Below are 16,165 nucleotides of genomic sequence, written 5' to 3'. Positions count from 1 at the left end.
ATGAAGTCCAACACCCATTCATGATAAAAACTCTCAGTAAAATAGGAATAGAAGGGAAATTCCTCAACATAGTAAAGGGCATTTATACAAAGTCAACAGCCAACATCATTCTAAATGGAGACAGTCTGAAAGCATTTGCCTTGAGAAAGGAACCAGACAAGGATGCCCTTTATCACCACTCTTATTCAACACTGTGCTGGAGGTCCTAGCCAGAGCAATTAGGCTAGAAAAAGAAATAAAGGGCATCCAAATTGGTAAAGAAGAAGTAAAAGTATCTCTATTTGCAGATAATATGATCTTATACACAGAAAACCCCCAAAGAATCCACAATAAAATTTCTAGAACTAATAGAAGATTTCAGGAAAGTATCAGGATACAAGATAAACATAGAAAAATCAGTTGGATTCCTTTACACCAACAAAGAGAACTTTCAAAGAGGAAATCACCAAATCCATACCATTTAAAATAGCCCCGAAGAAGATAAAATACTTAAGAATAAATCTTACCAGAGACGTAAAGGACCTGTACAAAGAAAACTTCTAGACACTACTGCAAGAAACCAACAGAGACCTACACAAGTGGAAAAACATACCTTATTCATGGATAGGAAGACTCAATATTGTGAAAATGTCAATTCTACTCAAAGCGATCTACAGATACAATGCAATCCCAATCCAAATTCCAATGACATGTATTATTGAGATGGAGAAACAAATCACCAACTTCATATGGAAAGGGAAGAGGCCCCGGATAAGTAAAGCATTACTGAAGAAGAAGAACAAAGTGGGAGGCCTCACACTACCTGATTTTAGAACCTATCAGACTGCCATGGTAGTCAAAACAGTCTGGCACTGGTACAGCAACAGATACATAGACCAATGGAACAGAATTGAGAATCCAGATGTAAATTCATCCACCTATGAGCAGCTGATGTTTGACAAAAGCCCAAAGTCCATTAATCGGGGAAAAGGCAGTCTGTTTAACAAATGGTGCTGGCATAACTGGATATCCATCTGCAAAAAACTGAAATAAGAACGATACCTCACACTATGCACAAAAACTACCTCAAAATGGATCAAAGACCTACATATAAAATCTAAAACGATAAAGATCATAGAAGAAAAAATAGGGACAATGCTAGGAGCCCTAATACATGGTATAAACAGAATACGAACCATAAGTAACAATGTACAAACACCAGAGGAGAAACTAGACAACTGAGAGCTCCTAAAAAGCAAAAACTCATGCTCATCAAAAGACTTCACCAAAAGAGTCAAAAGATAACCTACAGACTGGGAAAAAAAATTTTTCGTTATGACAAATCTGATCAGCATCTGATCTCTAAAATCTACAAGATATTGCAAAACCTCAACAACAAAGATAAATAACCCAATTAAAAATGGGCAAAGGACATGAACAGGCACTTCACCAAAGAAGACATTCAGGCTGCTAACAGACAGATGAGGAAATGCTCACAATCATTAGCCATTAGAGAAATGCAAATCAAAACTACAATGAGATACCATCTCACCCCAACAAGGCTAGCATTAATCCAAAAAACACAAAATAATAAACGTTGGAGAGGTTGGGGAGAGACTGGAACACTTACACACTGCTGGTGGGACTGTAAAATGGTACGACCACCTTGGAAATCGATTTGGCACTTCCTTAAAAAGCTAGAACGAGAAGTACCATAAGATTCAGCAATCCCACTCCTTGGAATATATCCTAGAGAAATAAAAGCCATCACACGAATAGATATATGCACACCTATGTTTACTGCAGCACTGTTCTCAATAGCAAAAAGATGGAAACAACCTAGATGCCCATTACTGACGAATGGATAAACAAATTACGGCATATTCACACAATGGAACACCAGGCAACAATAAAGAACAATGATAAATCTCTGAAACATCTCATAACATGGATGAATCTGGAAGGCATTATGATGAGTGAAATTAGTCAGCCGCAAAGACAAATATTGTATAAGACCACTACTAGAGGAACTCAAAAAATGGCGTAAACAAAGTAGAAAACATTCTTCGATGGTTACGAGGGTGGGGAGGGAGGGAGAGGGGTATTCACTGGCTAGATAGTAGACAAGAACTATCTTAGGTGAAGAGAAGGACAACACACACTCCAGGGGAAGTCAGCACAACTGGACTAAACCAAAGCTAAGAAGTTTCCTGAATACAAGCAAACACTTTGAGGGACAGAGTAGCAGGGGCAGGGGGCTGGGGACCATGGTTTCAGGGGATATCTAGGTCAACTGGCATAAGAAAGCTTATTAAGAACATGTTCTGCATCCCACTTTGGTGAATGGCATCTGGGGTCTTAAAAGCTAGCCAAGCAGCCATCTAAGATACATCAATTGTTCCCCCCAACCTGGAGCAAAGGAGAATGAAGAACACCAAAGACACAAGGAAAATAAAGAGACAGAAAGGGCCACATAAACCAGAGAGTCCCTCAGTCTGAGGGCTACCACCAATGACCGCCCTGACAGGGCACACAACAGAGAGTCCCTGACAGAGCAGGAGAAAAGTGGGATGTAGAACTCAAATTCTAGTAAAAAGACTATACTTAATGGTTTGACTGAGACTAGCGGGACCCTGGAAGACATGGCCCCCAGAACTGTTAACTTAGAACTGAAACCATTTCCGATGCCAACTCTTCAGACAAAGATTAGACTGGACTATGGGACATAAAATGATACTCGTGAAGAGAGTGCTTCTTAGCTCAAGTAGATACATGAGACTAAATGGGTGGCTCCTGTCTAGAAGCAAGATGAGAAGGCAAAAAGGGGCAGGAGCTGGTTGAATGGACGTGGGAAATCAGGGGTGGAAAGGAGGAGTATGCTGCCAAATTGTAGGGAGAGCAGCTAGGGTCACATAACAATGTGTGTATAAATTTTTGTATGAGAAACTGACTTGAACTGTAAACTTTTACTTGAAGTACAATTGAAAAAAAAAAAGAACACGTAATGACTGATATCCTAGGCATTTGTGAGCTGAAATGGACTGGTACTAGCCATTTTGAATCAGAAGATCATATGATCTACTATGTCGGGAATGATAAATAGAAGAGGAATGATGTTGCACTCATTGTTAAAAAGATTTCAAGATCTATCCTGAAGTACAACACTGTCAGTAATAGGACAATATCCATATGCCTACAAGGAAGACCAGTTCATACGACTCTTATTCAAATTTACACACCAACCACTAAGGCCAACGATGAGGAAATTGAAGAGTTTTACCAACTTCTGCAGTCTCAAATTGATCATTCAACCAAGATGCACTGATAATTACTGGTGATTGGAACGAGAAACTTGGAAACAAAGTAGAAGGAGCAGTAGTTGGAAAATATGGCCTTGGTGACAGAAATGACCCCAGAGATCTATTTATGATAGAATTCTGCAAGAATAACAAATTCTTCATTGCAAATACCTTTTTTCAACAACATAAACAGCGAACCTATACGTGGACCTCACCAGATGGAATACACAGGAATCAAATCAACTACATCTGTGGAAAGACAATGGGGAAGCTTAATAGCAGTCACAACAAGGCCATGGGCCCAATGCATAATAGACCATCAACTGCTCATATGCAAGTTCAAGTTAAAGCTGAAGAAAATTAAAACAAGTCCACGAGAGCCAAAGTACGACCTTCAGTATATTCCACCTGAATTTAGAGACCATCTCAAGAACAGATTTGACACACTGAACACTAATGACTGAAGACGAGATGAGTGGTGGGATGACATCAAGGACATCATACATGAAGGAAGTAAGAGGTCATTAAAAAGACAAGGAAAAAAAAAAAAAAGACCAAAATGGATGTCAGAAGAGACTTTGAAACTTGTTCTTGAACACAGAATAGCTAAAGTGAACAGAAGAAACGAGGAAGTAAAACAGCTGAACAGAAGATTTCAAAGGGTGGCTCGAGAAGACAAAGTAAAGTATTTTAATGACGTGCAAAAACCTGGAGTTAGAAAACCAAAAGGCAAGGACATGCTCGGCATTTCTCAAGCTGAAAAAACTGAAGAAAACATTCAAGCCTTGAGTTGCAATATTGAAAGATTCTACAGGCAAAATACCGAACAACACAGGAAGCATCAAAAGAAGACGGAAGAAATATACAGTCACTGTACCAGAAAGAAGTGGTTGATGTTCAACCATTTCAGGAGGTAGCATGTGATCAAGAACCAATGGTACTGAAGGAAGAAATTCAAGCTGCACTGAAAGCACTGGCAAAAACAAGGCTCCAGAAATTGATGGAATACCAATTGAAATGCTTCAACAAATGGATGCAACACTGGAAGAGCTCACTCCTCTACATGCCAAGAAATTTGGAAGACGGCTAACTGGACAACTGACTGGAAGGGATCCACATTTGTGTCCATTCCAAAGAAAGGTAATCCAACAGAATGCAGAAGTTACTGAACAATATCATTAACATCACACACAAGTAAAATTTTGCTGAAGATCATTCAAACAGCTGCAGCAGTACATTGACAAGGAACTGCCAGAAATTCAAGCCAGATTCAGAAGACAATATGGAATGAGGCATATCACTGCTGATGTCAGATACATCTTGGCTGAAAGCAGATAATACCAGAAAGATGTTTACCTGTGTTTTATTAACTATGTGAAGGCATTCGACTGTGTGGATCATAACAAATTATGGATAACAGTGCAAAGAATGAGAATCCCGGAACATTTAATTGTGCTCGTGCAGAACCTGTACATAGACCAAGAGGCAGTCATTCGAACAGAACAAGGGGATGCTGTGTGGTTTAAAATCAGGAAAGGTGTGTGTCAGGGCTGTATCCTTTAACCATACTTATTCAATCCATATGCTAAACCTGTAATCCAAGAATCCAGACTATATGAAGAATGTGGCATCAGGATTGGAGGAAGATTCATAAACAACCTGTGATATGTAGATGGCACAACCTTGCTTGCTGAAAGAGAAGGACTTGAAGCACTTACTGATGAAGATCATACAACGTTCAGTACGGACTACGCCTCAATATAAAGAAAAAAAAAGTCCTCATAACTGGACCAGTCAGCAACCTCATGATAAATGGAGAAAAGACTGAAGCTGTCGAGGATTTCATTTTACTTGGATTCACAATCAACACTCATGGAAGCAGCAGTCAAGAAATGAAACAACTTATTGCATTGGGCAAATCTGCTGCAAAAGACCTCTCTGAAGTGTTAAAAAGCAAAGATGTCACTTTGAGGACTAAGGTGCACCTGACCCAAGCCATGGTATTTTCAATCACCTCACATGCATGCAAAAGCTGGACACTGAATAAGGAAGACTGAAGAAAAATGCCTTTGAATTATGGTGTTAGTGAAGAATACTGAATATACCATGGACTGCCAGAAGAACAAACAAATCTGTCTTGGAAGAAGTACAGCCAGAATGCTCCTCAGAAGTGAGGATGGCAAGACTTTGTCTCACGTACTTTGGACATGTTATCAGGAGGGACCAGTCACTGGAGAAGGACATCATGCTTGGTAAAGTAGAGGGTCAGTGAAAAAGAGGAAGACCCTCAAAGAGAGGGACTGACCCAGTGGCTGCAACAATGGGCTCAAACACAGCAAAGACTGTGAGGATGGTGCAGGATCTGGCTGTGTCTCATTCTGTTGTAAATAGATAGGGTCGCTATGAGTCAGAACCAACTTGACAGCACCTAACAAGGACAACTGGGCTTGAGGACAAGCCCCGCTTCCTTGACTCAGCTCCTAGAACATGGGCATCTAAGCGTAAATGTAAGTTGGAGTCTGCCCAGCCCAAGTGATAGGACAAAATATACAAAACATCAGAAGTTTCCCAAAGAAATCTGACAACGAGGCCCATAGGTTTCAAAACCCATCCAAACACAGAGAACTTCCAATCAGCCTTTTAATGTCTCATTCTCAAGTGTGGGCAGACAAATAAGTCTCAAAATGGCATGTTGTTGTTGTTGTTAGGTGCCATTGAGTTGGTTTCAACTCATAGTGACCCTATGCACAACAGAATGAAACACTGCCCAGTCTTGCACCATCCTCACAATCACTGCTATGCTTGAGCCCATCACTGCAGCCACTGTATCAATGCATCTCATTAAGGGTGTTCCTCTCTTTTGCTAACCCTCTACTTTACCAAACATGATGTTCTTCTCAAAACCGCAACATCAGATGCTATATGACAAGGAAACAAAATTCTGAGGGAAGAGGATTTTCAGTCTAGATTCAATACACAGGTAAAATATCAATCAAATCTGAGAATAAAGATGTTTTCAGACATGCAAGGATTTTAAAAATTTACCCCCCAATAACTTTCTCAGGAAATCACTAGAGGGAACTGCTCCAATGAAACCTGAGAACGACCAAGAAAGGACAAGACATGAGATCAAGGAAACGGATAATCCTATTCAGGAGGCAAAGGGAACAGGAGGAGGTGAAGGGAGATCCCAGGATGACTGCATTGTGGCAGGCCCAGCACTCAAGCAGACTGGGAGAAAGAGTAACAGCAGACAGTAACAGGATGCCTGATGCATCCGAAGAAAGAGGAGACTGAGGACATGGGGAAGAATCTGAAGATGAATTAGTGACAAATCATAAAAATCTAAGCAAACAAAACACAAGACATTTATTAGCTCCAGAAGAACAGAAAATTGTACAAAGAAGGAAAAGTAATCATGGCCTACTATACAACTCAGCTGTGAACAGCTTCTACATGTGATAATACTGTAACGTAAAAACTGAACAACGATGTAACCAAAATTGTGACATAACAATACTGGAAAGATAGGAGGATAAAAGACACAAGATAGGAAAAGGGGGAGGGGTCCAGTAGGTTAAAGAGCAAAATCTTTATCTTCCTTAGTGGGAATTCAACAGAAAATGCCTAAAAGTGAAGAAAAAAATTCAAGTAGCAGCAGTATCATATTTGGAAATACGTACTTTTAAAAATGAATCAATTTGCTAAAAGAAATGGGAAATTCTCACTATCGTCCCTGGATAGATAGTCCCTTTTGAAACTTAACGTACACTTGGAGCCATCATCCATAAAGCTGAACAAAGGACTAAAAATGTCCAGAAGGGATTATCATAACGAACCATATGATTAGTATATTGAATATAATCTATCTATTAACCAGAAATACATATTTGTGAAGTAAGCAATATTTGATTAAAAATCTAAAACCATTAAAAGATGAGTAAAGTTAGAAATGAAGTGAAAGAATCCTACAGATGCTTAATGAGAGAGAGACAGAAAAGATTTAAAAGATTAGAAAGGAATCACTATGAACGAAAAGACTACCAGATGAAATGCTGAAACTCTGGTTATTGGTGATGAAAATATTTTTCTGAATATTAAACGTATTTATAAGCACTTTAGTTTTCTCATGCCCTTAACTTTCAATTTAACATTCCTTTAAAGTTGAACAACTTGAAAGGCATAAATCTTTAAAAGTTGTTAAACAGTCTTATCCGATACCAACTGTTGTAAACTAAGTAACTAAACAAAGTAAGTTTTTGATACATCCCTTGAAATCTGGTTAATTGACCATCTGATCATTAAGCAAACTGGCTTTTAATAAACTGATTTTTTCAGCAAACTGGCTTTCGATCAGGGGTGATTCTGCCCCATAGGGGACATCTGGCAATGTCTGGAGATATTTTTGGTGGTCACAGCTGGGAGGATGCTACTGGTATCCAGCGGGTAGGGGCTAGGGATGCTGTAAATATCCTACAATGCACAGCACAGCCCCACAACAAAGAATTACCCAGTAGTGCCAAGGCTGAGATACTCTGTTTTAGGGCAATGAAAGTCATTCTCTTCCCTCTGCCTGACTCTCCTATGTTCTTTTTTCTGTTGACAACACCACTACTGACATGGCTGCCCAACTAAGAAACAGAAGGAGTCACCCTGATCTTCCCCTCTCCCTCACCCTACAAGCTTGTGACTTTATCTCCTAATCTCTCTAGCCTGTCACCTTCTCTCCATTTCTACCACTCCTGTATTCTACTGTGGCCTCTCTGGTCTACTTTCCACACCGAAACCAGTCAACAAGGGCCTCCAGATCCTGGCCCCTGCAGATCTAGCCAATTCTGTCCCTCTCAACTCCTATTTCATGTGCCTCGAACACTGAAAAAACGGCTGCAGTTCCTTGACATCATGATTGATGGCAATACCTTACCTTCATGCTTTTGGTTAGGCTGTACCTTCTGCCTCATGCCCCCTCCCGCTCTCACCTTTCACTTATGTTAATTCCTACACTAAAGTACTTGCCTAAAGCTCCTTGTGGGCAAGAACTGTCTGATCTTTGCATTCTCAGACAGGACCTGGTATACAGCTGTTTTGAAACTGCTGAAGGAACAAACGGCCTAGGTGATCTGTCTAGGTAGATTATTAAGTTCATATAAGGGAGCAGTTGAGAGATAATAAAGCTAGACAGGCAGGTCAATAGTTTTGAATACTAAACCAAAGTCTTCTGACTACTGAGATTTTTGGAGTAACACTAAGAAAGCTGTCTTAAGAGGGAACTAACATTTCCTGAACCCCCATCATGTGGACTGGGTCAAACACTTTATAGGTGTTATCTTCTTTACTCACAACAACCCTGAGGGGTACATGGTATTATTCCCTTTTGATAAATGAAAAAGATGAAGCATAGCCAAGTGAATTCACTCGCCCATGGTTAAGTTATTTAGATTTGAATACAGGCTTTGAATCCAAGTCTGTTACTCCAAATCCCAAATTCTTCTTGGCTCCACATCCTGTCAACTCTACCTCAGAAGTCTCTTCAAAATCTCTCCCTCTACCACAGTCTTAGTCATTAGTCAGTCTCCCATCTTTATCTCTCACTTCAAAGCCCAGACTCTTGCCACCACACCTCCCTCTCAGAAAGTAGTCTGAGGTTTTAAAATAGGAGAAAGAAGGTAATCTCACTGGAATGAAATACAGGAGAGGCTGGGGACACAGGGATAGATGAAAGCTGGGAAGACCAGTAACCAGACCATCAGTATTAATGATAGCTAACATTCATGCATTACTTACTCTGCACCATGCACTGTTCTAGATGCTTCACCTGTACAGTCTCATTTAATCTCTCAGTAACTCAACCAATATTTATTTACTGATCACCTAATAAATGACAGGCACTGTTCTAGGTATTTGGAAAAGCGTCAGTGAACAAAACAATGATTCCTGCTCTCACGGAGCTTTTGGTATACCAAATCACTATAAACATAAGAAATTTGTAAATTATATAGTATGTTACCAAAACCAAATGATACCTGTTGCCATCAAGTGGATTCTGACTCACAGTGACCCTACAGGACAGAGTAGAACTGCCCCATAGGGTTTCCAAGGCTGAAATCTTTGCAGACTGCCACATCTTTCTCCAATGGACCTACTGGTAGGTTCGAACCACCAGCCTTTCAGTTAGCAGCTGAGTGCTTAACCACTGTGCCACCAGGGCTCTTATATAGTACGTTAGAAGGTAATAAACACAATGAAAAAAAAGAAAAACTAGATCATGGTTAGGTGGTTGGGAGGGCTATGGATGGTCAGCTCACCAAGGTGACATCTGAGTCAGACTTAAGGAGGTGAGAGAGTTAGCCATGTGGATATCTGGAGGAAAAATATTCCTGAAGACGCAGGACAGCCCCCACAACAAAGTGCCAAGGCTCCGAGGTTGGAGTGTGCCTGGTATGTTCAAAGAACAGTAAGGAGACACCTGGGACTAGAGTGTAGCGAGTGAGGCAGGAGATGAGGACAAAAAGGCCAGATTATGGAGGGCCGTATCCTTTTAACAGCCCTGTGAGGTCGTTACTATTACCAATCCCAATTTTTAGATGAGATAATGAGGCAAAAAGAAGTTACATAACTTGTCCATAGTCACACAATAAAATGCTAGGTCAGATTTCAGTTACACCGAAAAGAAATACAAAACACTTGCTTTGTTCAAGCTTCAACTTAGAACACCAAGATTCCACAAAACAATGCCTGATCTAGTCTACGTTTAAGAGTGCATGAGGCTAAACCCCTGAAACTATTGCCCTGAGATCATCTTTAAACCTTAAACCAAAGATATCCCCTGAAGTCTTCTTAAAACCAAACAATAGTTTAACTAGTAAAAAAAAAGTCTGCCTTGAGCATTTTGCTCTTTTAAAGTCTATCTGTATGGGATAAATTGATAACAGCAACTCAAAAGATTAGATAGGATCCCTAGGGGGCAGTGAATTTGTGTTAATGGGTGAGGAACAACTCAGAAAAGGAGGGTGAGAATTGTTGCACAACTCGAAGAATGTAATCAACGTCACTAAATGGTACATGCAGAAGAAACTGTTGAATTGGTGTATATTTTGCTGTGTATATTCCTAACAACAACAAAAGAGTACATGAGACTAACCATGGCTGAGCAGCTAAGGTGCCTAGAGTGCAGTGCTAAAGAACTCTAGGCGCAAGAGAGTTGGACTTCAAAAAGGAAAAGTCCTCTCTTCCTGTGCCAGCCTCCCCTCCTCCCATTACTCCGTACAGGCAGGTGCGGATGGGTCAGCATAAACCCCATATTACTACCTGCAGACCAACCCCAAGCATGTTCTTTAACTTCTTGTGCAATACAAGATTTTAAAGAGTTAAAATCTTACTCCTGGGAAGAAACTTTTTTCTCCTTCAAATTTAATTCAAAAATTTAAAATGGATGTGAGACAAGTGAATTTCTGCTTTACTCCTCCTAGTGGAGATCAGAAGGGGCTGCATTTCCTGCCTCTTCCAGCTTGGGAACAAATTCCAGGGATAAAATTTGGCCATATCTTAGAATGATAAAATCCAGAGCAATCTCCTTTAATATAAAAGATAACTGGTACTATCAATTTATATTAAATTGCATGTCTCTTATAAGTAATTACAATGTAAATCATCATTTGCTACATAAATTCAACCTTCATTTAATTTACATACAGAAGATGAAAACTACCTTTTCCTAACCACTCTGATCCAATATAAAACACGTTCTTTAGAGCGTAAAATTTTTTTAAGGACCAAACAACTTGGTTCAATGGAAGTTATGCTTGGAAATTAAAAAGTAGATGAAATGAAACCACACTGTTGCTGTTAGCTGCCGTCCAGTCGGCTCTGACTCATGCAGCCTTGTGTATAACAGAATAAAACACTGCCCGGTTCTGTTCCATCTTCACGATCATTGGTATGTTTGAGTCCACTGTTATGGCTATTGTGTCAATCCATCCCAGAGGGTTTCCCTTCATCTTCACTGGCCTTCTACCCCACCAAGCATGATGTCCTTTTCTAGCGAATCGTCTTTCCTGATGAGGTGTCTACATCGGACAATGTTCTGTTGTGATCCATAGGGTTTCACTGGCTAATTTTCAGAAACAGATCACCAGGCTGTTCTTCCTAGTCTGCCTTAGTCTGGAAGCTCTGATGAAACCGGTCCACTATGGGTGATCCCACTGGTATTTGAAAACCAGTGGTATAGCTTCCAGCATCGCAGCAACATGCAAGCCACCACAGTAAGACAACCCAACAGGTGGTGGGAAACCATATTACATATTTTAACTGCTTGATACTGTGCCTGGTATACAGTAAGTGAACAACAAATGGTTAACTCTTATTCTCCATAACCCCACTGTCTTACAAAGAACCAGCTTTTTTAAAAATCAAAGAACCTGAAAACTTGATTAAACCTACTGGGAATCCCCCTTCTACCATCACAGTACAATCTAAAATGAACACAGTTTAGTCTGCAAGCTTTCACTGAGCACTCTCTAAGACAGCGACTCTTAAAGCCTGGTCCCTGGACCTGCAGCATTAACATTGCCTGGTAACTTGTCAGAAATGCAAACCTAGAGCCCCAATTGTAAGATCAAAGTTTTTTGTGTTTTTTTTTCCTGGGGGGAGGGGACCAGCAATCAGTGCTTTAACAAGACCTCCATGATTCTGACTTCTGCACAGGTTTGAGATTTTAGACTAGTTTCACAAAGCTCAGGGTGCTTGATCTGCAGGATCTGGAAGTCTTAAGAGTAGGAACCATGTGGTCCCCAGGTATAGCCTCTGCAGCACCTAGCACAGTACTGTAACATAGTAGGCACTCAAAAAATTTGCTGAGCAGGTTGATTCAGTCTCACAACCAAGAGCAGGCTAGACAACAATCATCAGTTTATCTGTCACAGAGGTAAGAAATTAATAACAAGTACATGCTGATTTTCCACACACATCAGGAGCTGTTATATAACTGGCAAAGCCCTGGGGTCTCTGCTACTGGGGCAAATAACCCAGGCTTCCAGAACGCTATATGCTTTGAAATTTAAACGGAAAGTACGTTTACAACTTTGCCAATACAGAAACATGGCATCTGTCCATATTCTATACAAATCAACTGCAGAACACTAACTAAAATGTAACCTTTTTGTTACATTTAAAAAGCAACTTATTTTACATATTAATCAACTATAATGTATGGATCCAATATGGATTCCAATTTAAACGAAGTGTTAAAAATTAGATAACTGGGGAAATGTTAACACTGACTGGATACTATGAAATTAAGAGGATTTTTTAGGCATGATAAAGGTATTGTGATTAAGTTTTTATAAAAGAGGCTTTAATTCTTCCAAAGGCTTTACAGATGAAATGATATTAGATTTGCTTCGAAATAATCTTGGGACTAAATGAAGTAAGATTGGCCACTGAGCTGTCCATGAGTGCTTGGGGGCGCACTCTACACCCGGGTTTCTGAACTCTAGCATTGGTGACATTTTGGGCCAGATAATTCTTTGTTGTGGGGGGCTGTCCTGTGTCTTGTAGAATGTCTAGCAGCACTCCTGATCAATAGCACCTCTCACCCCACAGTGGTGACAACCAAAAATGTCTCCAGACATTGTCAGGTGTCCACTGGGGGGCAAAATCACCCCTAGTTGACAGTTTTATGTAGGAGGCTTGGTGGCATAGTGGTTAAGTGCTCGGCTGCTAACTGAAAGGTCCACGGGTTCGAACCCACCAGCTGCTCTGTGGGAGAGAAGATGTGGCAGTCTGCTTTACAGCCTTGTAAACCCTATGGGGGGCAGATCTACTCTGCCCTACCGGGTTGCTATGAGTCAGAATCCACTTGCCGGCAATGAGTTTGGTTTGGTTTTGACAGTTTTATAAAAAATGTAATCACAATACTTTTATAATGCCTAAAAAAATCCTCTTAATTTCTTAATATCAATATCCAATTTATCAGTTGAGACTCACTGATAAATACTATCCTCTCTACTCATTTGTTTGAAGCTTTCCATAACCAAAAATACTTGTTATTTTAGTTACACTTTATATTTGTACCACTACATCTCCTTAGCTGAACAATTAGTAAATAAGGTTTTGAGAAACAGCCTGGTGCAGACAAAAGCAGAAGGGGCTGAGCTGGAGAGCTAGGGCCTAGCAGAGGTTCTGCTACTGGACAGTCAGTGGTCGCGAGTATGAAGCTCCTATGACCTCTCTGAACCTCAGCTTCCTCTCACGTCAGATTGTTGGACCAGTCCTTTTGAGTTATAAAATGATTTGGTAATAGTGAACTTTTATATACCCATCACCTAAAGGTGGATGTTCACATTTGGATATCAAATGAAAATACAGTAGTGTAAAGATAATATTATTCTTCTTGCAAATTGTCTGCTTTTTATAATTCTTAATCTAATAAGAACATTCTTCACAATAGATACAATTTTCAGAAATGTAAATAAAACTCCTAGAATAAGCAAAGTGTGAAGTCTTTTCATAAAATAGAAAAACAAAGCTGCTCTTATCATAGTAGCTAAAAATGTCCATTAACTGGTATAACGGATTAAAAAAAAAAGGTATATCCAAAACAATGAACTACTACTCAGCAATAAAAAGAAATGAACTTATGCTAAGTGAAAGAAGTCAGATACAAATGATTCTACACACTATGATTCCATTTACATGACACTATAGAAAAAACAAAACTATTGGGACAGAAAACAGATCAGTGATTGCCAGTGGCTGATTTGGAGAGGAGACTGACTATAAAGGGGCCCAAGGGACTGCGATGGTGGTTACATCACTACACATTTGTCAAAAGCCATCAAACTATACACTTAAAAAGGGTGAATGTTACATCTCAATAAACCTGACTTTAACAAAAGAGCTGCTCAACACTGAGCTCTTCATTCATTCTTGTACCCTCACCACTCAGCTGGCATGAAGTCTAATATTTAGCCGTCCAGTAATGATGGGTGAAGTGTATAGTATACGCCCAATTACAGAGTACACACCTGAGGTGTAACACTGACACATGGGTCCCGCACTGTGAAAGAGACACAGCTACTTCCAGAACATGTCAATACCAGAGTTAAAGTGGAACAGGTTTGCTGAACTAATGCAAGGATGTGCTGCAAACCTCTGATTTTACCACTGTCAAAATTTCAATTTTAAATACATTACATTGAGAACAAAGAAAAGGCACACTCCTTCCCCTAGGTTGTTTTTAAAGAATAAAGTTAGTAATGTCTAATGATACGCAAAAAAAAATACAAATTGATTCAACCAATTCAACAAAGAACAAGCTGAAGAATGGGCAAAGTTAGTCAAGAATAATCAGAGATATTCACTGCCTAAACCACGAATTCCTGAGTGAAAATAAATATATTTCTTCTCTTAATGTCCTACACTGAAACAGATAACTGTATGTCTGAAAGTCTCCTTTGGTGGGAATCCCTCATCACTACAAATCTGCTGTTTCTGGCTTCAGTTTAGTATGGAGCTCCTGCTCTGGTTCAATGTAACGTTTTGCTTCTGAGTGAAGGTCAATGATCAAAGCTAATCAATTCACTTTTTGGGCTTGTTCCACTCTTCAGGGTAGTCAAAGAACAGGAAAACAATCAAGTCAGAAATACGTTCTTCAAATAAGGACTATAAGAAAATAAGTTCACTGACCCAGCTAATCTTGATTTTCTGTTACTCACTCTTGAGGTAATTTTCTAATCCATCTCAGGTGCAGGAAAGTGTATCACTGTACTACTTCCTCACAGGGCAAGAGAGCATTAACTACTACGCATGAATACATTACAGGGATGCTTTACACCCGGGTTTCCATAAACAGATTATCTGACAGCCACCTAGCAAATAAGTGTCATTTTGAAGATTAAAATGAAGATGTATGACACACGAAGCCACAATGTCTCAGGACCTTGCTGAAACCATGAAAACACACCCAGCAAGGAAGCTTTTCCTAAAGGAGATGGCATTTTCTCGCCAGCAACTCCCTCAGAACACTGATAAGTGAAAGACCGGGGAAGTTTCTTTCCAAGTTTTGGCTAGATGTTTTACAGCAGACAACTAACAACTGAACTGGACTCGTTTTGAACCCAGTGCGAGAGAAGAGCTAAGAAAACACTTGGACAGGGGCAACGTGTCTTCAATGGAATTTCCACTGTGAGGGGCCATTCCCTAGAAACGCGGTCCCTGGCATAATGAAAAGGTCCGTGGGAACAAAACCAAAGGTTCCTTTTACAGAAGCGGCCTAGGAGCCCACCTAAGCCGAGGACACCGAGGCCAGCGCGTGGTCCCAGCAGCACCCCTTCCGTCTCCCCTTCAGAAGCGCTTCGCCCACTCCCCCAGGCCGGACGCCTGCGGGAACCCGGCTTCCAGCAGCGTTTGGGAGTCAGGGGGTCACTTAGTTTCAGTGCCTGTCATTCGACTTGGTTCCAGGCGGTTTTAAAGAAAGAGGCACCAAGGGCAGCCCTGAGGACCCGATCCATCGGCATCACCGCCACGTTTCTGGCCCTCGAGCTGCCCGCCCGATTTACAAGCCAGGCGGGCTCGGAAGGCGCGCTCGACCCTGCGCTCGCGACCCGACACCCACTTGGCCGGGCCCCGCGGCGACCAGCTCGGACCGCGACGTAAGGGCGTCCGGCCCGGCCCGGGTCTGCACGCCCGGCTACCTACGTTTTCCGTGTCGCGTTCATTCACCGTCGGCAGCGGGGTCCGAGTGGACATCTTCCTGCACTCTGATTCTTGCACGATGCGGGCGTGGAAACAACACGGCCGGCCCCGGGAAGCCGGCGGCAGCGTCCCGAGTCACCAGGGTGCGGGCGGTCGCCTAGAGGCCGGCCTGGGCCGTCCCCTGGCGGGTCCCG

The 16,165-nt window shown here is 41.0% G+C and overlaps 1 protein-coding gene across 9 annotated transcripts in view; it reads right to left on the bottom strand.

The window, feature by feature from the left end:
• Positions 1-16,159, bottom strand: part of MARK3 (microtubule affinity regulating kinase 3) — a 104,498-nt gene extending 88,339 nt beyond the window's left edge. For all 9 annotated transcript variants that reach the window (XM_023731805.1, XM_023731806.1, XM_004376738.3 and 6 more), the window contains exon 1: positions 15,975-16,159. In XM_023731805.1, the coding sequence (XP_023587573.1) occupies positions 15,975-16,025 (51 nt within the window). In that variant the 5' untranslated portion in view covers positions 16,026-16,159. The remainder of the gene's footprint in view (positions 1-15,974) is intronic.
• Between the last annotated feature and the right edge of the window lie 6 nt (positions 16,160-16,165).

The sequence above is a fragment of the Trichechus manatus genome, unplaced genomic scaffold (assembly GCF_000243295.1).
Source record: "Trichechus manatus latirostris isolate Lorelei unplaced genomic scaffold, TriManLat1.0 scaffold00045, whole genome shotgun sequence".
Lineage (NCBI taxonomy): Eukaryota > Metazoa > Chordata > Mammalia > Sirenia > Trichechidae > Trichechus > Trichechus manatus.
The sequence above is the reverse complement of the archived record's forward strand: the minus strand, read 5'-3'. Positions and strand labels throughout refer to the sequence as shown.